This window comes from Mesoplodon densirostris, chromosome 14 (genome assembly GCF_025265405.1).
Source record: "Mesoplodon densirostris isolate mMesDen1 chromosome 14, mMesDen1 primary haplotype, whole genome shotgun sequence".
In the NCBI taxonomy this organism is placed as follows: Eukaryota; Metazoa; Chordata; class Mammalia; order Artiodactyla; family Ziphiidae; genus Mesoplodon; species Mesoplodon densirostris.
In genome coordinates, this window is record NC_082674.1 from 31124057 (window position 1) to 31148994 (window position 24938).

General features: G+C 35.7%; 1 protein-coding gene across 1 annotated transcript in view; it reads right to left on the reverse strand.

Annotated features, from left to right (window-relative positions):
* Positions 1–6880: 6880 nt before the first annotated feature.
* HNRNPLL (heterogeneous nuclear ribonucleoprotein L like) overlaps positions 6881–24938 on the reverse strand; it is a 36390-nt gene continuing 18332 nt past the window's right edge. The window contains exons 4-13 of the mRNA XM_060116886.1: positions 24517–24597; positions 22797–22898; positions 22637–22709; positions 18281–18352; positions 13822–14039; positions 11814–11935; positions 11156–11357; positions 10199–10256; positions 10013–10111; positions 6881–7116 (exon numbers count right to left, since the gene is read on the reverse strand). Of these exons, the coding sequence (XP_059972869.1) occupies positions 7061–7116; positions 10013–10111; positions 10199–10256; positions 11156–11357; positions 11814–11935; positions 13822–14039; positions 18281–18352; positions 22637–22709; positions 22797–22898; positions 24517–24597 (1083 nt within the window). The 3' untranslated portion in view covers positions 6881–7060. The remainder of the gene's footprint in view (positions 7117–10012; positions 10112–10198; positions 10257–11155; positions 11358–11813; positions 11936–13821; positions 14040–18280; positions 18353–22636; positions 22710–22796; positions 22899–24516; positions 24598–24938) is intronic.

Genomic DNA, 24938 nt, shown 5'->3' on the forward strand with positions numbered 1-24938 from the left:
TCACACATGATGGAAATAACTCCCCAAAGCAGTCTCGCCTTCCTCAGAAACATAAACAAACTAAGGAAAGTAACAGGTTTTACTGACTCGGAGACTGGTGCTTTGAGCAGAAACTGTAGGGAGGAAACGACTACACAGCAGGAAGAAATACAAGAGGTGGTAGAACTATTTTAGTCTCTCTGGTCAAGGGTGGAAATTTCAGCACAGATACCAGCACTTTGCTGATAGGTATCATGGCATATGAGGCCTTTGTAGGACAAGTCTGAATTTGTGCTAGCAACAGTACTGTGGATGTTACTTGTAACAGTCTAATAAGAAAAGCTCTACCATGATTGTGGTCATTGATATTTGCATCAGTCCTATTATTCTGTATTAGGCAGAAAAGTTCAGGTTTTATCATGTATCACACAAGGGCCTAAAACAAAACACATTGGCATTCTCATTTTGTAACCAAGCAGGACCTTTCTGGAACAGACCTCCACAGCCCCCACCCCTCACCCGTCTTCTGCCTGCTTTTTTTTTTTTTTTGGCTGCACTGCTTGCATCTTCGTTGCGGCGAGCGGGGCTACTCTCTGTTGCAGTGTGCGGGCTTCTCATTGCGGTGGCTTCTCTTGTTGCGGAGCACGGGCTCTAGGCATGCAGGCTTCAGTAGTTGTGGCTCACGGGCTCCGCAGCGCAGGCTCAGTAGTTGTGGTGCATGGGCTTAGTTGCTCTGCGGCATGTGGGATCTTCCCGGACCAGGGATCGAACCCATGTCCCCTTGCCTTGGCAGGTGGATTCTTAACCACTGCACCACTAGGGAAGTCCCTTGCCTGCCTCTTGCCTGCAGAAAAACTTTAGCCTCCTAGGCCTTTCCCAGGTTCCAAAGAATAACTTAAATCAGAGAAGTGAGAAAACACAGAAACAGTCAAGCAAGACAAAATAATAATAGTTTAGCCATTAAACAAAGTCAAGGACCTTTAGTTCCTCCTCAAGAGCTACAGATAATATTCTGAGCCATAACCTTTGAGCTGTTTTGCGGATAATGAAACCCTCACCAGGTGGAAAAAGTTAACTGTATGCTGCCCACAAGCACGTAGACCCAGATGGGTTGGAACCAGAAGGCTGATGATGTTGACCCCCAATTACCTCACCACCAACCAATCAGAAGAATGTCCATGAGCTGATCACACACCCTGCAACCCTCTCCCTCACCTTGTCTTTTGCCATTGTGGAGTTTCGGTTTTTTGAGCATTAGCTGCCTGGACTCCTTGCTTGGCGCCCTGCAGTAAACACTGCACTTTCCTTCACCACAATCTGGCGTCAACAGATTGGCTTTACAGTGTGCAGGCGAGTGGATCCAAATTTGGTTCGGTAACAATTTTAGATAAAAGGCTCCTAAAGCCCTCCGAAGAACTTGCATATATTATATATAAATGTTTTTGTTTCTATGTATTGTTTTCTATGTAAATCAATCTCACTGAATTCCTCTTCAAGACTTTGAAGCAGCTATGCATGTTAGCACACGGGTGAAAGTCTAAATAAAACTGGGTAGAGTGGGTAAAATAGTTTCTTAATCTTCAAGGAAATTTTAGACATATTCACGAATATGTCTTCCTGCAGGCTGAGACTCATTAAGTCAGGGTAGCTCAAAACATAGTAGAGTCCCAGCAGAACCTGAATTGTGCAGCCAGTGCGTTACTTTGGTTTAGGAACACAGAGAAATTCTAGTTTCTACTCATGAAATCATCCCCTCCACATCTCAGATCCTTTCCTAACTGCTCACTGTGCACATGACCCCAGTCTCTCCTCTGGCCCCAACTCCCCTGATAAACAGTCCAGGGTGACTGGAGAACAGAAGCTGTCAGCCACCACAGCAATATAACCATAAGCCAGACCTGGAATTATATCCCCACACCCCTCTCTCAACATATCTAGCCAGCTTAAAGAGAAGCACTGTATTGGCCCTTGTTTGAATGGAAGGATTTCTGGGCCAGACTTTTTTTCATTGTAGTAAAATACACGTAACATAAAATTACCATTTTAACAATTTTAAAGTGTACAATTCTGTGGCACTTAGTACATTTACAATGTGGTTAACAATGACCACTATCTAGTTCCAGAACAGTTTCATCACCCCAAAAGGAACTCCTACACCCATTAGCAGTCACTCCCTATTCTCCCCACTCCCAGTCTCCGGTAACCACTAACCATTTACCAGAGCAGTTAGTTTGGGCTAATACAGCTAATACTGTATGAACAAAGTAACCTATGTTCACAGTGGTTTTCTTATGCTGTCAATTAGGGTGACTTTAGTTCTACCCTCCTCTGTGTATCATCTTTTCTCTTCCAGCTAGTTTCTCTCAAGAGAGCAAAATGGCTAGAGCAAAGCCAGGCTTACCTCACACATGCAAACCATGTCCCTTTGGGAGAGCATCTCCTCACAGACTATACCACAAATCCTAGGCTTCACTGTTTTTGGATTAACCTAGATTCACTTCCTCAACCCAGAACAAAATTACTGTGGGTTTTTTTTTTTTAAGATTTTTTTTTTATGTGGACCATTTTTAAAGTCTTTATTGAATTTGTTACCATATTGCTTCTGTTTCCTGTTTTGGTTTTTTGGCCCCGAAGCATGTGGGATCTTCCCTCCCCAACCAGGGATCGAACCCGCACCCCGTGCATTGGAAGGCAAAGTCTTAACCACTGGACCGCCAGGGAAGTCCCCAGATTACTGTGCTTAAAGCAACGACGGTTCCCAACCCAGACAATCTGACACCCTTTTATTATACTGAAACAAAATTCTTGGATAATACCTATGTAACTACCTACACACGCACACACACACAATTTAATGAAAAAAAAACAAAACCCTAACTGTAATATAAGGGAGAAATAAAATTATAATAAAATTCATATTGTGATACATAAATGCTCAGGAATGGCTACAACAGAAGACAAAATGAGATGAATTTGACCACCATAGATGAAAACTGACCCTGATATGTTGCAATGTCAACTCAAATTGCACTTAGATGATGTAATTTTCCAAAGTGGTGAACAACTCTTGGAAATATTCCAAATAAAACAATCCTCTTTCCTTGATTTATTAGGTAGTTGCATTCCTAGAAAATTCAGTGTACTGTATACAAAAATATTTTGTGTTTACAAATATAAAAGAGAGTTACTTTCTAGGCTAATATCTGACGGGATACTGGAAAATCATTGTAGGGCAAGGGACAATTTCTCCTGATCTCTGCCAATCAAATATTTACAGTATCCCTCATGCTGTGAAAAAGCACCCCTACAAACTGTCAAAATGTCCTCCAAGGGGGCGGTACCTTTGTTATTAAGAACCACTGGGCTAGAGGGACAAGACTCAGTCAGGCTCACTCAAACCTTGATTACTCTATGTAACAGGGAAGGGCAGAGGCGCAGCAATACCTACCATTTCTAACTTCCTCATTCATAAATTAAACCTAAGAGAATTTCAAGTGTTCCCTCAGATAAGGGGCTTTATACTGAAGAAACTTTTACTAGTAAAGCAAAATCCACTGTATTTGTTCAAGTTCAAAGCATGTTAAAATTGAGGTGGCAAGGAAAATGATAAGCTAACTAAAATAAAATAGATCATTTTAATTAACACTTGAATCCATTTGGTGGAAATGCTAGGTTTTAGGAAAAAGCAACGACATCACAGATTAAACAGCCACTAGATTTAAAATCCCCAGCAACTTTTTTTTGGCTTAAACAAGAATCATGTCTGCACACTCACTTACTTTTTGGTTGATATTGGAAATCATTATAGTAAAAAACAAAACAAAACTCTGAATAAAACATGCTGAGAGACAGAACCTATGAACCTTACATTTTCATTTCATCAAATGGCATTGTTTTTTTAACGCTTATTAACTCTATGAGCCCAACCAGCAGTACTATGAGTAAGAAGGCTCTCTTTACATGGCCCCTCAAATGGACTGAAAGTCTCTTGAGCCAGACAGCCATATGGAGACAGGAAGGTTATTGTAAGTTACCTTTCGTACAAGGACCTTTGTCACCTGAACTTTTTAAGTAAAGCAAATCTTGTGCTTTAGATTCCTAACTATGGAAGAATGTTCTGCACTCAAAATTTCTTTATTCTAGAAAGAGAATATCACTGATAACTACTAAGAAGCATTTACCTAGCAACCTATCTATTCCTCCAGATAGCAATGTAAAGAAAACATGAAACATAACTGACCCCATTTAGTCATTCTTATCCTCATCTCTCAGTTCAGTCCTAGAAAACATACTGTTTAGATAAATCAAATCACTAAGGTGCTGTTAAGTCTCATGTCAGCTGCAACTACAAATATTTTTTATTTGGTAGGGTAATATCTTCTGCAGGGAAGTAGGAATTTTAAAACGCAGCTTATATTCCGTAAATCACTTCTGTAGATTTATTATCAAATACTTCATGGGATTTGGATATGGAATCGAATTTCAGTATTAAAAAAATAGATTCACAACTACTATTTCTTTACAGCTATAAAAACTAATCTTTAATGTTCTCTTAAAAGCAGAAAGATAACAAAGGGAAGAATGTTGCTGGTGTTGCCAAAGCAAACTCCATTAACAGTGGTGATACCCTTGGGCTTCCCTGGTGGCCCAGTGGTTAAGAATCCGCCTGCTACTGCAGGAGGGGACACAGGTTCGAGCCGTGGTACGGGAAGATCCCACATGCTGCAGAGCAAATGAGCCCGTGCGCCACAACTACTGAGCCTGCACTCTAGAGCCCACGAGCCACGACTACTGAGCCTGCACTCTAGCCCACGAGCCACGACTACTGAGCCTGCACTCTAGCCCACGAGCCACAACTACTGAAGCCCACACACCTAGAGCCCGTGCTCCGCAACAAGAGAAGCCACCACAATGAGAAGCCCGCACACTGCTCGCCGTAACTAGAGAAAGCCCACACGCAGCAACAGACACCCAATATGCAGCCAAAAAATAAAATTAATTAATTTTTTTTAAAAAGTAAAAGATTAAAAACAGTGGTGATACCCAAGTAAACTGTCAAAGACATTACTGACAGCAACACAGTAGGACTGACACACCAGCGCATAAATCAGCAAGGCCCAACCTACCAACTCACTTACATCTGAAGAATTTACTTGTCACTTTGGTGGGGAGAAAGCATTAAGATAGAATTCATATCTAAAAGTCAACACTACTTAGAGCAAATATAAATTAAATAAGCCCTGTCACCATCCACAGGTTTGTCTCCTAAAATTTTAGGCACAAAATAATCTATAACACTGACATCCATCTTATATTCAGAGGAGGGCAAGGGAAGGAGACAACTATTGCATAAACTCACAAGTTATTTTTAAAAATTAAGACATACCAATTTTGCAAAAATGTAGAAAAGTACTTACAGAAGAGGGGAAAAAGCTTCATTTATTGTAAAGTCAGGTAAACTTAGGTACACAGCCCAGTATCATACATTTATAGTCCATTCACAGGTTACCTTTGGCGTAACTTACTGGGTTCCATGATAAGGGTCTAAAATGCTTCTAGATTGAATTTAAGATTTTCTAGATCTAGAGGGCTAAAGGGACATTGGTCCACTGCTGTCAAAATTCAATGAGAAATAAATGTTAACGTGTGTGTTTAATTTCCATCTAAACTTTCTGTTCAATAGCTCTTAAAATTTTTTTAAACCCCTGCATCATTTCTAAAAGGATTAAGGCAAACTGCTTTTTTTAAAATTTTCTTAAAATTCAAAATAAAGCTTTTTCAAAAGATCTAAATGAAACTTCTGTATACAAATTTGTTTAAAACTCTCAGGATCACAAAACTGCTATTGCCAACTACAGACTTCACAGTTACTCTAGGTAGATAAAACATATTCTCCCTTCTTTTAAAGACGAAAATAAAATGGCTAGATCAGTTTTCTGTTATTAAAAAGCTGTGAACCTGATAACATGTGTGTTACAGTATAGTCTCTCAATACAATGCTTATCTTACTTGCCTATGTATGCATTATGTTGTTTTCCCCAAAAAAAAAAAAAAAAAAAAACAGATCCAGTGGGAGAAAGAATGTTTAATAAATGGTATTGAAAGAAATAGATATCTGTTTGGAATAAAAATAAAATTAGATCCTTATACCTTGTACCATGTAGAAAAATACATATATTACTGATGGATTTAAGAGTAAAAAATAAAAATGCAAATACCCAAAATTCTACATACAATTTTAGCGAGTTCACAGACTCCCTAAAGCCCATCCGTGGATCTCAGATTACCTAGAAGAGGAACTGTTAATCATAACTTCTATTAAAATTTCAATGCCAAATACCAGGTGTGTTTTCAAGATCAAGTCACATGCAACAAATGAAGATGAACACATTAACTCATTGTTGTAACTTTATAAAATCTCCAAACTGGAACTAGAAACAGAGGCATGTCAATACAAATGGACAATGACTTAAAAAAAAAAAAAAAAAAAAAAAACAGTTTAAATAAGTTTGAGTGCATATTGTACAAGTGTATCCATATGTCTGTTAGCCTTTCAGAAATATAAAATCAGCTAAATCTGTAGTACTTAAAATTTAATATATGCAATGTTATTCTCAAACTTGATTAAAATACTTAATAAATACAAGTTATGTTTAATACGAATAACTGCAACATACTTAAACATCTAAACATATAATAGGAATTCTATAATATTAAAATGCAATACTTTCACCTGCATTAATCTCATACACAATGGAAAAATACTTGCAGATAATTAGCATTAAGAATGCAAATATATTTTCACTGTGGAAGAAAAATAAGATTAGAAATCATATATTTGTGTAATCTACAAGAAAGCTGTAGATAGTCTACATTATGATAGTCTATTTAAAATGAAAGCAATTCAATATTTAAGTTTACAACAAATTTACTCAAGGCAAAATATTTATTACAGGACAGGATATTGAATCAAAGTAAGCAAGGCAACATTAGATGAACCATTTTAGTTCTTTTTTAAAATGAAGTGTAGCTTTGAAGTTGTAATAAAGGTAAACATAAATTCTAACATGCTCTTCTCTTCTTATAAATGGGATGATGTAGAAAAGCAAAGCTTCAATGTATAGGGATTGGAACCATCTGTAAAAATTAAAAAACAAAGTTAATAGTTCCCTTAAACTTTCATGATTACCTTGAGTTAGCGGAGTAAATTATTGGGTTGGCCAAAAAGTTCATTCGGGTTTTTCCGTAACATCTTACAGAAAAACCCGAATGAACTTTTTAACCGACCCAATATTTCACCTTTTTATAGTATTGGAAGAAGGAAAATTTTTATGTAAGGTAAGGGCAAGATTTCTTTCGTTCATACCTAGTAGCAGGTAAGCTCCATGAAGGCCGGAACTTTGTCCATTTTTACATTCCTATTGTTCTAAACATTATTTGACACATAGGAGGCTCCCGCAATTTCTTCTAGTGAATTAGACATTACAGATAAATAGTATCAGGATTAGGCTTATCTAAGTCCATCAGCAAAACTACTTTGCAGAAAATATTACCAATGGTAATTACTCTATAAAAGTTAATTCAAATATAGCTTGGGAAATGGGATAAGACTGGAATGTATAAGAAGATATCAATGAGCTGAAAAAGTTCCAGGAGAGCAAGTATTAAATCTCTGATCATCAACGGGGCATATGAATTTTAAAATTGCTAAAAAAAAAAAAAAAAAAAAAAAAAAAAGGTATAATCCACAAAAATACTTCCATTTTATACATTCCTCTTTAACTTTTCAGAACAGGCAGAAATAATTCTGGTATCTTAATGTACCAGAATTTTAGTATTAAAAGTTATCGCTCCTGGGCTTCCCTGGTGGCGCAGTGGTTGAGAGTCCGCCTGCCAATGCAGGGGACACAGGTTCGTGCCCCGGTCCGAGAAGATCCCACCACATGCCTCCCACCACATGCCGCAGAGCGGCTGGGCCTGTGAGCCATGGCCTCTGAGCCTGCGTGACCGGAGCCTGTGCTCCGCAACGGGAGAGGCCACAACAGTGAGTGGCTCGCGTACCGCAAAAAAAAAAAAAAAAAAGGTTATCGCTCCTTAAGGAAAAAAAATTCCTATAAAAGAAAAAGCATATACATCAACAAATATTTGCAAGACACTGCAGAGGATAAAAAAAGAAATAATTGTACCTGTTTCCAAGGAGTTTACAATTCATATGCTGTTTTGAATATATCTCAAATATGCATATAAAGTCTTCTAAAATTTTCCATCAAAAATTAAGCGTGATTCACTATTTAAAATTTACTTTTGTGACTAAAGGTAAAATGAAAAGAGGTATTCCTACTTATTTATTTTTTAACTTTTTACTAAGAAAATTTTCAAACAAAAAAAAATATGGATCAGTATAATAAACATCCACATAGCTTCAATAATTGTCAACATTTGGCAGTCTTACTTCATCCACCTACTCTCCGCACACTCTTGAGGGGCTGGAATATTTTAAAGCAAATCCTAGATATGTTATTCCACCCATAAATCCTTCAGTGTGTATTCATTTTTCCCCCTCCACAATCATTCATCATCACACCTTATAAAATTAATAATAATTTTTCTCCTATCATTTAGAAAAACAAAGTTTCAACACTCTTTAGATCCAAGATCGAAGTAAATTACACAGCACAAACTTCAAAAGTTAAATATTTGAGTGTTCTTTGCACTGTAAAAAAGAGGCCATTTACCATTATAGAGAAAATAAACAAAGAGAGCGACAGTTTCATTTGATACAAATTAAAATAATGTGGAATACCATTTTTCATCTATCATATTGCTAAAATTCAAAGTCTGACAACACTCAGTGTTGGTAAGAGTGTTGGGCAGTTGGCATTTTCATATACCCCAAGTGGTAAAGTTGTGTAACCGTTTTACAGGGCAATCTAGCAACATTTACCAAAATATAAAACTTTATGCTCTCCACTATGAGGAAACTGCCCTACAAACACAAAACGTGCAACTATAAGGATGTTTACTGCACTAACAGAAAAACACAATTGGAAACAACCAGTGTTCATCAGTGGGGAAGTGGATAAATTGAATAAACTGTGGTACATGTCTACTAAAAATAGCTACTCTGTTGGGAAAAAAAAAACAGGGTAGCGTTGCACCTGCTGATAGAGAAACAGCTCCAAGATATACTAAGTGAAAACAGCAAGGCACACAATAGTATGTATAGAAGAACCATTTTGTGTAAGTTTTTAAAATGTAGATATATACATTGGGGAGGAGGAATAAAAGGAAAAAGACAGAAAGGTTAGAGGTTACAGAAAGCTTTAACTTTCATTTGTACCAGTATGTACTGTTTGAGTTTTTTAACCATATATATTTATTGCTTTCTTCTAAAAAGATCAACAGGAATTATGGAAGTCAGCCTCCAAGATGGCCCCAATGTTCCCTGCCTCCTACACCAGACCATGGTTGGTCAGTAGGACCACAAGATTACAGCATAAGTGATGGTATGTTACTTCCGGTATTAGGTTACGAAAGACACTGTGGCTTTTGTTTTGTTGGCCTTTTGCTTTCATGTTTCTTGAATCACTCATTTGGAAAGAAAAGAGCTATGAAATGGCCAATGTGGCTTACTGTCCCTACAAAGAACCACATGAGTGAGCGTGGAAGTGGATTTTCCAGCCGCCAGTCATAAGACTTGAAATTACTGCAGATTATAGCCGACGGCAGGCAGCCTCATGAGAGGCTGAACTACCAGCCAGAACTACCCAGCGAAACTGTACACAGATTACTGATCCTCAGAAACAGTAAGATAATACATGTTTTGCTGTTTTAAGCTGCTAAATACTGCAATAATTTGTTACACAGCAATAGGTAACTAATATAAGAATTATGAGGGTTGTGGGATTTATATGCCTTTTTAAAATTCAAACTTCTCTGTATTAAAAAACAACCAATAAATATTACTTTTAAATTATCAACAATGTTTCTGATGGTAACTCCCATTGAATAATTATGACACGATTTTACTTACTTGGAACTCTTATCTGGTAGTGATTTAGTGCTGTGAGGGCTTCTACTGCATCAGTTTTGCATTCCCATTCTAACAGCCCAGAAAGTGTTTTGGCAGAAGCTAAAAGAAAACAAAGAAACACAAATCTAGTTTTTATTTGCCTATCAAATTAACCAGGAAACTTAAAAAGAGAAAATGTGCGCTTACGTTTTGCATCAAACACTTTATATTTGATGAATGTAAGAACTTCATGGTCATTACACAACTGTCAAAGAAATGTAAAACTCCATTAAAAATATAGCCAAAATAAGATTCCTACCCTTTTTTCCCCCCAGAAAGTAAACTTTATGGTAGCATTTTAGTTTTGAGTATGGCATGAATGAATTAAATCAAATATGTTTTTAGATTCACAAAGTGTATGAGAAAATCAATTAAAATAGTGATATCCTATAAACTATGTATATAATTTTAGTGTTGTACAATAAAAACAAGATTTGTAACTGAAATATATATTCTCAAAGCTGACCAGGGTTTATTGAGTACCTAAGGTAGGGAGTAGTGTTCCAGAAAAATCAATTCTTTTCTGAAGCACTTCCTACAGTTAGGGAAAAATGCAGGGATATATAAAATTTTGTTACGCATGAGATCTAAGGACATGGTAAAAGAACTTTCTTTTTTTTTTTTTTTTTTTTGCGGTACGCGGGCCTCTCACTGTTGTGGCTTCTCCCGTTGCGGAGCACAGGCTCTGGACGCGCAGGCTCAGCGGCCGTGGCTCACGGGCCCAGCCGCTCTGCAGCATGTGGGATCTTCCCGGACTGGGGCACGAACCCGTGTCCCCTGCATCGGCAGGTGGACTCTCAACCACTGCGCCACCAGGGAAGCCCTAAAAGAACTTTCTGAATGCAGGACTAAGGGTACCTCATTCTAATTCCAACTCTCAAAACAACTGAGCCACAAAACAACAAAGAGACCAGTGAAGGATGGAGGCCAGAAGAGTATAATGGTCAAAGGATGTACTATATTAAGTACCAAATAAGTAACAGAACACCAATAATACCAAAAGCAGAAGATGAACAGAGCAAGACTTTAAAATGATGCTAAAACATGATGTATTTCAATATAGGAAATAGGAACATTCTACACAATTTGTATTCCAGTGCCTACCTTTGTGAAGGTCTCTTCTGTGACACACAATGGAACATTATAATAATGCAGCACACACGAGGGTGGCTGGATTATATTCTTAGATGCTTGGCCAGCACTTGTAAAGCGATTATTTTTGCTCATTGCAAAATCCTTGTAGCTACTTGTACCATCCTCCAGCTCAAATATTTGACTTGGAACAACTGAATGTTGTTTAGACACACTAAAGATCGGAAAGGTAAGAGGTACAGAACATACGTTTGTTAGATAAAAAGCAGCAAGTAGGCAGTCTCAAAATGTTAACATATAGGCCTGTATCAATCTTAACAAAAAAAGCATACGTAGCAATTTACAGTTTCAATATTTACTAATATTTAAATTTAGTTTGAATTATAATCACTCTTACAGTTTAGACATCACTTAGAAAGAAAAATCTACTGAATATATTTTCATATTAGAAAACTTTAATTTAAAAAACTTGCTCATTTTAACATGCTATTTTATGACCATAAAACTAAAACTAGGAATAAGTAATATGGAAAATCTAAAGTATACGACCCTAAGTGTCTAAAATGACATCACTATAGCTGCTAGTTTCAGATATTCTGAAATGGAAATTAATGTCTCTAATAAAAAGGATAAATATTTTTTAAATTTACCACTTAAGATAAATAATTACCAAACGTTAAGTCTTTTCCCAAATAATTTGACATTGTTAAGATGTGTGACAGCTCTTTCTACAGCATACTCATCACCCATTTCTACCAGTGCTGTACCAGGAATGGTCTTCATAAATTTTACCTGTAAATACAAAATCCCAAAAAGGTGAACATTTAATTCCCTTTTACAGTAACAGAATTTCTAATAGGCACTATAGGTGGTTGATGTCAAATAAAGAAAATCACCTGGAATCTTAACTTTATTCTGCTCTGCTATTAGAATTCTTATCAAAATTCAATAAAGTTTAAAAGCAAGACTACAATTCTATTGTACAGCACACTAAAGAAGAGCATAGGCTTGCCCTGACTCTGCTATTTATTAATTGTGTGATTTGGGGCAATTTATTTCACTTCTCTGAGCCACAGACTTCCTTTTAAAATGGAGATAATGATAACATTTGGCAGGACTCATCAATATTTATTCATTCAATAAGTATTTATTAAGTGCCTAACATGTTCTAATAAACATACTGTGCTAGGTACTGGGGATTTAATGGCAAACATAATAGACATAGTCTTCTTAAAGCTTATATTCCAGTAGGTAGGTCAGAAATTTTAAAGTAAGTAATAATTACCAACCATTCAGAGTGTTGTTTATTGCCTTAAGCAATAAACAAGATACCATATAAGAAATAACACAAGATGGCCTTGAGACAGCACTGACAGTAAGGCTTAGGCAAGGAAGGGGCAGTTTAAAAACAGGCAATACTTCCCAAGGTTTCATGACATCTTTGACAGAGCCATACTTATCCTATTATATTATTCCAATTTTAGTATATAATGCTGTAAGGGTTAGATGGAATAAAGTATGACTATCTTTCAGGATGGTGCCTACGCCTTGCAAAGTCCCTAAACAGCTATTAAGTACCACTAACATTAATAACACATTGAACAGGACTTCCCTGGTGGCGCAGTGGTTAACAATCCGCCTGCCAATGCAGGGGACACGGGCTCGAGCCCTGGTCTAGGAAGATCCCACATGCCGCAGAGCAACTAAGCCCATGTGCCACAACTACTGAGCCTGCGTTCTAGAGCCTGTGAGCCACAACTACTGAGCCCGTGTGCCACAACTACTGAAGCCCACACGCCAGAGCCCATGCTCTGCAACAAGAGGAGCCACCGCAATGAGAAGCCCACACACCACAGGAAGAGTAGACCCCATTCACTGCAACTAGAGAAAGCCCATGAGCAGCAACAAAGACCCAACGCAGCCAAAAATAAATAAAGACCTCTTTGAAAAAAATAATAAATAAAAAAATAAACAAAACATCACAGATCTGGGGAAACCACAGAGTTATCTGGTGAAAATAAAGTTACAATTTTAAAGATCTTCAAAATGTGTGAAATTTAAATGTTTTGCTACGTTTTGAGTGTAAGCCTCCAGACAGAAAGTTTTGGACACATTCTATCAAAGTGGATCAACTTCAAATACTGACTGAGATTAAAGTATGTTGTTCCTCAGAAGATACTAGAACTCTAGTATTTGGGAGGCAAATATATGAATCTAGAACTCTCCTAAAATTCATAGCTACGGCCAGACTCTGAGACATGTTTATATATACCTAGCTCCAAGAAAGTAACTGCTTTTTCAAAATTCCACAATTCAACATGTTAAATGTTAGAATATCTTTGAAATGATTTAAAAATATATAGGCTTTATGCCTATAATATGCTAGTAATTGATTAAACTACTTGCTGTTTTAGACTTCTTATATTAGTAATTTAAAAAATATTTTTAGTACCAACATCCTATTCTGATCACTTACCTACAAAAAACAATTTCCAGAATTCCTACCTAATGGATTTTTAGCTTATGTGGATCACTACTGAAAGAACTTGCAGTTTCTAAATATGAGAAGACACACATATTTGCAGCCTTTTCAGATTTTCCTACTACATATCCTAGCAGAAGAAGCTCATATAAAATGAAACTTTAAAAAATAATAATTTTTTAAAATGAAAACTCACCTTTTCAATATTTCCATATAAGCAGAATAGGTTGAAGACTCTTGAACAATTCATTTTTAGTTGATGTAATCCACTAACCATTACAACTGAACCAGAGGGATTTCCTCCATGCATGTAAGAGGAAGATGCCTGCGGTAACGGATAGGCAACAAGCTCAGGTGTATCTCGAGAACCCATTCTGTAACGACTTGGTAAAGGTAATAATGGACCATGGGATCCTATTAAAAAAAGCAAAACAAAACAAAACACAGCTTTAGCAGACACATTTCACCGCACACAAAAACAAACTCTTAATATTAGCTAGGTTGATGTATATCCAAGGAAAACTCAAACGTATGAATATTCAAATATAACCTGTGGGAATTAACAAAAATATGTACTTATTTGCACCAGATCCAATAAACGCTGACCTGCACACACCTGCATATACCAGGCTTTAAGTCCTTATTTTTAAAAAACAGTAGTTTAACAAAAAAGTATACAAGATCAGGCTACAGATAGAGGAGGAATCAGTGTAAAACTTTGGGCCACTATATATAAATTATACTTCAAAATTAAAAAAAAAACTTCTGCCAACATTTTTTGGAGGATAATATAATAAAATCTACAGTGAAATCTAGTAAACTATATACAGATATAAAAAAAAGAACATCTTTAGTTCCACTGAAAAGCTGTTCCCTTGAATATATTTTACTATTAATGTACTTGCAGGTTAGTATTTTATTCCCCTGATTATAATTTAGGAAACTAAAACCCTAGATTTAGCTAATAACCCCCCCACACACATACTCAGAGGTGTCATTATTCAGCAACTTCCATTTTTTGAAACAACATCACGAATCCAGAAGAAAAAAATGCTTGAGTATCTGAAACTGCTGTCACAGAAACACAAACAAATCCGTCTCTTATACTAAGAATCTTTATTAAGAATCAACTTGCTAACTCTAGAGTAGTTCAAAACAACTTTAATTTATCCTGTTTTCCCATCCATAATAGATTAGAAGTAACAGGAAAAACAAAGCTAGGGTGAATGGAAGAGACGGGAATGAGGGAGTCTGGAGAAACTGTGATACTAAAAGTCTGCACAGGGCACATTTACAGCAGCAAGAAGAGAGGCGTAAGAACTCAGAAGAAGCAACTAAGATGGAGATACGTAACTCAAAATATAAACCAACATCTTAGGCACTCCTGAGTTAGTGATTACAGAAGCATACTCTGGGGTGCATGCAACGATTCTCCTGGTGTGCAAGAAACCAATCCAAAAACCCAAGTTCTTTCCTCATTTCTCAAGAAGAATATGTAATGTTACTGGCTTTCATTTTTACGTTAAACTAAGGGACACCTGTCATCTACTAGGTGAGTTACTAAGAACTATATTTTGGTATCATAGCACATTATTACAGCTTATGTGGACTCCAATTCAGTATTCTAAATATAGCTGCCATTCATAACAACACAGTAACACTACCACTGAGCACACACAAATGTACTGTAAATTCCTGCAATTTTATGGAGGCATACTTTATCAATACATCATCATCAGTGTTGCCTTAAATTGGTCATGGTTTTCAACTGTTCTTATTGCTGGTAATCTAGTTTATCAAGACAATCAATATAGCTCATGGTGAGTTACTTGTAATTATATATTTTGGCCTCTAATTTAGACTATCATATATATACTGGGGTCAAATATCAATCATTCTTACCCTTATTGCAAAAATACACATGCATATTATACTCCACCCAGCCCTACCCCCACTACTATCATTTGTTAGTACAGTAATGACACTACACTATTATCAGTAAATTTTTTCACAGTAAGTGGAAAAATGTATAGTAGATGGGCAGTGGAAACTTATACTCTGCTTAAGTTGACCAAGGTCCAAAAACTCTTGCAATCTACTGCCATAGGTAACAATTAAATTCAGTGCAAAAGAATACCTGATGTTTTCAATTATGACATTGGGCCACCAGGATTAAATTATGTTACTTACACTACTTAAATTGTTACCTATATTATGATAAGAAAAAAAAGTCTCTTAAAAGCTTCCTATACTAAATAGTTCATGCAAAATGTTTTGGTGCTTCAGGTTTTAAAAAATTCACTTATATGGAAAAATGCTACGTAAACAGCATCTTGAACGTTTTGAAGGCCTTTCTCGTCTTTGCTATTTAAAATATCTTTGGTCCAGGAACCATATCCAAAGATGCTAACAATTAATATAGAAATTTTTCTTGTGCTCGGAGCAAACAAACCTGTACATTATTTTTTGCCACTTTTCAAATATGAGGGCTTCTATCAGTTCATCTCACATGGCTGGGCTTCCCAAATTAAGAGATCTAAAGAATTCTGAAAGCACAAATTTATACTGCTATAATACACTATGTGAATAAATTTAATCTATTAAATAAACCTTTTCTATTCCTTCTTTCTCACATACCATCATAAAGGAAAAGCTACCTATGATATGACACTAAAATGCAAATAAACCTGTTTTGTTGAACTGCTGATCTGAAGGGACACAGCTGTGATTTGAAGCATTTGTAAAAAGGCTAATATAATATCACAAGCATCCACTGTCACCTTTGCTTTTTCCCCAATTTCCTCATCTTACTTCTCTCCTCAATCAATCTTTATTTATCACTATCTCCTATATCCTGTTCTGCTTACTTCCCTAGGAAAGTAGAACAGATTTTCCTTAGTTAAATGTTTCAATGGACATAGCTCAGAATGGACGCCCCTACACAACCCCACCATAACCATTCCTCCTCAGCAGGACTCTCCAGAACCTGAATGATCCCTATTTAACAAACATCATTCCAAAGAATTTTGCACCTCTCTTTAAGTAAGCTTACATTTTAATATTTATACACACACGCACATGTGCACGCACGTGCACACACACACACAAACACTAAATAAATAAGGGCATGAAACTGACAAAGAACTTCACAATAGGCTTTTAGAAAATATAAAGTTCTTCTAGGGCATATAACATATTCTTGTTTATGCAATTTTTCTTGTATTTTATTAAGTGAAGACAAACCTGAAGAGCCATACTGAGAAAACGGTCTCTGTCAACATTACTATGGTAGAGTTCTTTGTCCTTCATTTATATGCTCACAGATTTTTCTAACCCCCTTTAGCAGAACATTTAACCAATTTTTGGCCTTAAGCTAACTGCCATGACACATTTATATACTCTACAACTATACTACAAACTTTGACTAGCCATTCTTTTGAAATCCTCCATTATACAACGCACAGTAGATTCCTAATAAGTGTTTCTTCATTGCAGGATCAGAAAACTACTTGTATGACCATATTTAATATTTACTCTGTTAAAGAAACAACTAAGAAAAACGATCAAGGAACACACGAAAACGACTGTAGTAAGGTTTTCCTTCTATACCACACTCACTGTTTTGACATAACATAGAGATTGTTTCATAATCTCTTCTGCAATATAGACTACCACAGAAACTTGAACAAATATACATACACACAAAAACACACACACAGGGTTAATAAATTCCTGGAGTTCAAATAAAGACACTAGGGAATAAGCTAAAACTCACAGCTAAGAATGGTCATCAAACATGTACACAATTTGAAAATATTTCAGACAACAGGAAACACTGGTGGCTTTTCAATAATAACTCCCAAGAGTACAACATAGCAATTTGTATTTTCTACCACTTCTAACAGTACCTCTAATTGTACTTCAACTTTAAACCACAGAGTAGGTGGGTCAATAACTACTGCTAAAAACTAAAAAACTATTTAAAAACACAGAACTTATAACCAGTTTAAACTTTTATCAATAACAATTCTCAACATCTACTTAACAAAGACAACAGTCTGATACCTAACTTCTTCCTGGGGAAGATTATTATTCTAGCTTTCATAATCTTAACTTATCAACATAGCAAACATTAAAACTGAGAAGTTTTAAAAAAATAATTAAATACAAATTTAACCAAAGCTGAAGTACCAACTGCAGAACTAAAAGAATTAAGGATCTAACCAAAAACATGTTTCCTTTCAACAAATACCCCATTCTCTCTGCCTTTTATTACTCTAAATTCCTCTTTACTCATAACTGCTAGAATGGAAGAAAATACACTTACTGAGCAATACTTCTTTCTGGTCTCTGACAGACTAGAGCCCCGTACTAATCAAAGCCAAAACAAAACAAAACAAAATATAATGGTAAAAAAGCTTTCAATCCCAAACAATAGTTCTCATTTATCTCAAAGATTATGTGATATAACAATAGCCTAAGAAAACAAAGGATTTGGGACAACTCCTTTGGAGTACATTTATAAGGGACTGATCCCATAAACCAAGTCAGGTGAGCAGGAAAAATAGAGACAAGAATTGTGCCATTCTTCATCAGAAATGCAAAAATTCTAATAGTTTGTCTATACTACCTTCCTTCTGCCTTGAAAAACTTACCATAGCCATCATGTCTAAACGAAGAAGGGTGTTCTCCCAAAATGGCTTGTCTCTGGCGACCCTTTCCTCTATCTGACACAAAAGTAGAAACATGGTTTTAACAATTTTGACCCAAGTACTTAACAGAGTTCTCACATGGGAAACACCCATTCAAAATATCCATTACAATTCATAAGAGAAATGTGATTCCTGGTTAACGTTAAACATCCATTCATATCCAATTTAAATACAAACACCAAAAGTTTAAGAAAATAATTCTATCTAACAAATTCCACTTAACTTGAGAATATCTTTTTGGCAAATGCCAAATACAATCACACTTTCAAATTAAAGGAAAGAATGGATACTTTTCAGAAAGTGATGTACACAATGCTAGAGTTTGACACTGTACAGAAGTTTTTACCAATACATGTCTTTAAAACAAGCTTTAAGTGCAGTACTTTTGAGAGACAGTACCTGATGCATACTATTAGCTTCAACAGCAACACATTTTCAAAGTGGGCTTCTTTCAAGAAGTTCAGCATAAGCCAACAACAACCTGTATTACATGGTTTCACAATCAGTAAACACAGAGTATTTTGTATGTATATACACATATTTACAAACACCTACTGACTGGAGAGCTGGAAATTTTCACATCACTGGTCCATATTGTGCCATGGACCGGCCATTGTCTATAGACCTTAACACCAGGCAGAACTAGAAGCACTCCCCAAAGTTTAAATATGCCAAGTTAAAGCTAACCAAGGGGGCTACATTATTGGACGAGAGTACTACAATACTCCTAAAGGATAATTTTTATGCTAACTACATTTTTAGGGAAGGCATGTCAATTTTCCCAAATCTGAGACATCAATAAAAAAATTACTTCTAAGTTTCTAAAATAGCACATCCTATGTTAGTAAATTTTAAAAATCACTGTATAATACTTTGGGTAAGTTTGCTGATCAAATTATGGTGTTCAGTAAGATTTTTTTAAAATGTATCTGAAGAGTCTGATCATTCTCATCTTTGAAAATTCAAAGAGAAAGGCTTTCTACATATCCTTAGTCACCTAAACAAATGAGGTTTATGGGAGATGAGAAATACTTTAATTTTCACTTCAGTCTACAGAAGTATTGCTTTAATTACCTATTCCAAGTTATCATAGCACTGAAAGGGACCTAGGAGGTCATCTAGTTCAACTTTTATTCAGTGTTAAATTCTCTTTACATCATCCCTAAGACCATCAATTGGGACCATCTAGCCTCTGCTTACCCAACACTGGTAACAAGGTACTCACTACTTTCCCTTACACTTTCAGTTAGTTCTAAATCATGAGAAAATTAATTTCTATATTGTACAGAAATTAGTCCTCTACATATATTCTACTCCATTTAGGGCCTCACAGCCTTACTCATTACTTAGTCTTTCTCCAAGAACCCTTTCAGATGCTTAGAAGTTACTATGATCCTCCATTTCCCCAGTCATTTCTTCTCCAGTCTAAACATTCAGAGTTCCGTCTTTCCATTACACGGCTTACAGCATCATCATTTAAGTCTCACTCCTCTTCAATCAATCCAGTCTGCTATTCCATTCTGCTAACATTCCTCTGCTTAAGCATGCCACCAAATGCTAAATATAAGTCCTTATCTGATCTAAGAATCTTAAACCAAAACCACCATAAAATCTTCATGGCTTAGTTTTACTGATATAGTTAACTGTGTGCTACAAAGGAAAGAGCACTGAATCGGGAATCATAAAATTTCAACTTAACCAGTAATTTGCTATATAATCATAGAAACAATCTTCATTCATAAAGTGAAGAAGTTAGAATAGATGATCTCCAAGGTATCTTTCAGCCAAACATTGTCATTACTTCTCTTTAATAATTTCTCTTCATAATATATTTCTCATAGTAATTTCTCTTCAATAATTCTCTTTATTGGAAGCATTTACTACCTAATATAAGGTCACATAAAGAAGGGTGAGGAAGAGTCAAACACTGAATATATCGGTCTATAAATAGTGGTTTGTAACCTTTCATGGATTCAGTCTAAAATCTGTTGGAAGCTGTGGACCTTTTCTCCCCCCAAAGATGCACACATACACAAGTGTTGCTTAACATTTCTGGAGGGATTCTCTGGAGTCTAGGCTATGAATTCTTTGCACTAAAAGGTAATTTGAGCTGAAAAGAACTTTTTGAAATGAGGTTATATTCATAAAATCACTCTTTTTTTGGTAGAAAAAGTTACAATTCAGTATCAACTTGAGTGGAAGCTAAAGTCACTACAAAAACAAAAACATAAACTGCCATATGATATTTGCTATACAGACAAGTATCTATCTGTAAGGAATTAGAAAAAAAGAATTCTTTTCCCTTGAAAGCATAAATAACTAAAACTCTGTTTTACTTCCTTTAATTATATTTCCCTATTTAAATACCTACTTTACACATTTTTAACTTTCTGACTGTAATTCCTTGTATAAAAATCTAAGCTGGCTTTTGTAAAATTCAGACCTTTTCAAAGAATAAACACTATTAAAATAAGAAGCATATCTATAAATGTTTTAAGAGACATTAAGAGAAATGTAACCAAAACTCACTATTTCAAATGAGTTAAAAAAACAAAACTGAATATTCAGTAACTGTAACTTAACAGAAGTGAGAGGTTTCTCATCAACCACTTGTTCTGTTGTTTGAGTACTAAGGCTTTGTTTTTCAATACTGTATTCAACTGTATCAAGCCTCTGCCAAGCAGATTTCTGTGATAGTGAAAAATGTGGGGTCCAGCCAAAGCTGCATTACCAAACAAACCTGTCTGCAACCCCATGCATAAGGCAAGATGATTTCCTGAGAGCTAAGAATTAAAGGGGCCAATCATCCAAAAGTCCTAAATATTCGAACATGCAAAGGATCACCGCATTGTCTCATTTTTTTCTTTTGGCAAGAGTACATGCACTATGGAGTCCCTACTGCCCAAGATATTTTGGATGCCATAAAAATTTTTCCTAGTTTACTGACTTCTACAGACATACTCATCTTGGTGAGTTTTTCCAACACATGGTTCAGACACTGATATTGTAGTTGAGATGTAGCCAATACTGCAGCCCCCTTGTTTTTACAAGATCCACATTTTGATTTGTATATTCCAGAATTGCCATACAGTTAGTTGAACAATTTTACCAGTCAAATCTATGCTCATGAAATCTAGCATTTATAAGTTATAGGTGAAAATGCATCTCAAATGAAATGCTCCTATTTTCAGATTTATCAAGTTTAAATATATTCTACCTTGAACACACATGGTACTTTCACCTACATTTGAAATGTCAAAATTTCTAGTTACACAAATTAACATGAGTGATAACCTTAAATTGTTACAAAAAGTGACAACTTATAAACAGCCACTTTACAAAAATCAAACCACACAGAAAATCGTCTTTTACATATAATGCATCTTTTCATTATTATGTTATTCTATTCAATGTCCACAATTGAGGGAAAAAAAAAGTAAACAAGTGCAGCAAGTATGCACCTTTCTAATCCTTTTATCTTTAATATCTGTGTGGATTGGTTGAGCATTATAATTCCCAAGACCTGTAGATAAATTGGCCCTGGTTATTTGTCAATTAACAATTTGAATCTAAGCTGCTAACAGTTACAGCAACGGGCATTAAGATTTACAACATTGTAGATAAAATCTAGTATCCGTCAGTGAAAAGTTTTAAATTCTACAACTGAAACCTTAAGGGAAGTCAAACCAATATATACATACAACTTGAATAAGTGGGCACAGTCTATCATGGTATTCATCCCATGCAAGTCTGAAGTACTGTTAAGTGTCCTCCTTTAAAAACTTGGGGTGATGGTGCATGCAGTATGCAGTCAAGGTGAATTGCAAGTCTGAGTTTTTCAGAGGGCTTTTTGCTGATGCCGATGTTGTGCGTGATGAAGTGTAGAGTCAGCCTGCTGGAGTCCTCTATCCTTCTTAATGTCTCGTCCAGCTTGGGGGAAAAGTCCTTTCCATAGAGAAGCAGTGTGCAAGTTTGCAGTTTGTAAGTAATATTCTGAATCAGTTTCCTCTCCTCCAAAGAGAGAGAGCTGCTTGGAGAAATGCAAGTCCTTGAACTGCGGGCGTGCCTGTATGTGTGGGCTCCTTGTTGAACTAAATATAAATAACTCAGTACATACCAGTAAGGGGCACTAATGTTCAAGGTTCTTTTCCAGCATTACAAGGTCTTTTGCAACAAAAGCTTCACCAACAAGATTTTCATCATTGGAATGAACTAGCTCATCTCAGGAAAAAGGACTCTAACTGCATGTAAAAATTTGACAGCAGATGTAAGTACATCTAAAATGCATAAAATACTTACCTCGTCTTCCCAAATATGGTTTAGTGTAGTCCCAACTGTCATTGTCATTCCTAATAACATTCAGACGAGTTGGCTGTTAAGATGAAAAAGAAAGTAAGTACAAATTGTATACCCAAAGCATACATATTTCTTTGGTGAAGTGTTGAAAAAAAATATTTACCCTTGCATATTCAATTTTTAGTGTGCAACATCCAGCATATATATCTGCTCCATTGAGTGCTGCTTTAGCTTTCTGGGCACAAAGGACTGATTCAAACATAAGCTCTATTAAGGAAATTTGGTTTAAGGTGTCCAAAATTTATCATTATTCACTCCATAAGAAATGGACTGAAGAAAATGAGAAATAACTTTCTCACTTCTGAAAATGCTTTACCAAATAAAAGTTCTAGATGAATTTTAGTAGGAGAATTTATTTTTAAGATCAAGGGTACCAAAGAAAACGTAATACAACCAAAACTACTTATAATACATTAATCCTTCTAGGTCATCAGAAGTACTTTATAACCTGGGGTTTGGGGGTGTGTGGGAGGGAGCATGGAGCATGGTCCCATTCCCTAGCAAAGGCCAGCTTTCTATCTTGAAACAGGAAATATTTTACTCTTAAGTAGGAAGAACAGGGCGGTCCAGTGGTTAGGACTCCACACGTTCACTGCCAAGGGCGCGGGTTCAATCCCCGGTCAGGAAAATAAGATCCTGCAAGCTGCGCAAGCTGCACGGAATGGCCAAAAATAAATAAATAAATAAATAAAGTAGGAAGAACATTACAAAGAATCAATATAATACAAAAGAAATACTTGAATTTTACATATTTCTGAGAAGGCTGAGTTTATAATCTTTATCTTTCATTTTACTAGTTTTTAAAAATTACTTAAGTTTCTAATTGTTAAAAAATAAAAAAATCAAACCACAAAATTAGTAGGAAAAAAAAAGCAAAAACAACTTGCCAGAGTAAGCACCATTAAGAGTTTCCTGTAGGGCTTCCCTGGTGGCGCAGTGGTTAAGAACCCGCCTGTCCGTGCAGGGGACACTGGTTCCAGCCCTGGTCCGGGAAGATCCCACATGCCGCGGAGCAACTAAGCCCATGCACCACAACTACTGAGCCTGAACTCTAGAGCCTGTGCTCCACAACAAGAGAAGCCACCGCAATGAGAAGCCCGTGCACCACAACGAAGAGTAGCCCCCCACTCGCCGCAACTAGAGAAAGCCCATGTGCAGTAACGAAAACCCGATGCAGCCAAAAATAAATAAATAAATAAATAAAATTTTAAAAAAATTAAAAAATAAGCGTTTGCTGTATATCCCAACCTTTTTCTATGCATACACATGTACACATAAGTTAGGTTTTTAAAAAAATTATTATTGTTTAATGGGATTGTACTATATGTACTATTTTGCAACTTGCTCTTTTTACTCAATGTATAACAAATTTAACATAGGGAAGCAGGTCTTACATAAACCATGACCATTTAAAAGATTCAGTGAAGAAAGGCAAGAAATGGTCTATTAACTCCAACGTTTTGATACTTCCAAGCTGCCTATTTTAAAGAGAGATTCAGAAAAATCCATTTGGGAAAAATTTCAAAAAGGTATAAGTGAACATATTAACAAACAGTGTTATTTTTTCCTCATTAAAAAGGCAAAGCATGCTGTAAGATGAAACAATGGACTATTTTATGGTAGCAAGTTATTTTATCAATAATAGTAAAATTCTCTGTGAGTACTGCAGTTTCATTCTTTAAATCGAAGACAAATAGATATAGGGGACAGTGGGGAGAATAAACACCACTTGTCTAGAAATGATTAAACAGGAAAAAATAAGATCTATATTACACAGTATTCATACACATCAATAAAAAATTTACAAATAAAGGATATTCAACCATTGCTTGTATCCCATTTCTCTTGAATATAACAATACGTTGCACTTTTCCAACAGGATTGCATACAGTATATAAAACGTCCTATGAAGTAAAGAAAACAAGACTTCATCACATTTTATACTTAGAAAAATAATAAAGCTATACTCTTGTTTTACTAAAAAAAAAATTGTCAAGATGTCATTTCTGTTAAGTATTAAACTTTTAAAAACTGCTACACTTTAATAAATCTAAAGTTATTTCTTCACCTACACAATATACCCACATTAGAGAACTTCCAATGAAACATCTGAAAAGCATTGTTACTTATTTTTAATCTCCTAAATGAATCCTCAATTTTTATTTTCTTAACAGGTACCTAAAAGAATCTCTGACAATACACAATTAATAAACCAAAGCTGTAATCACTTTGTTTTTTTCCAACG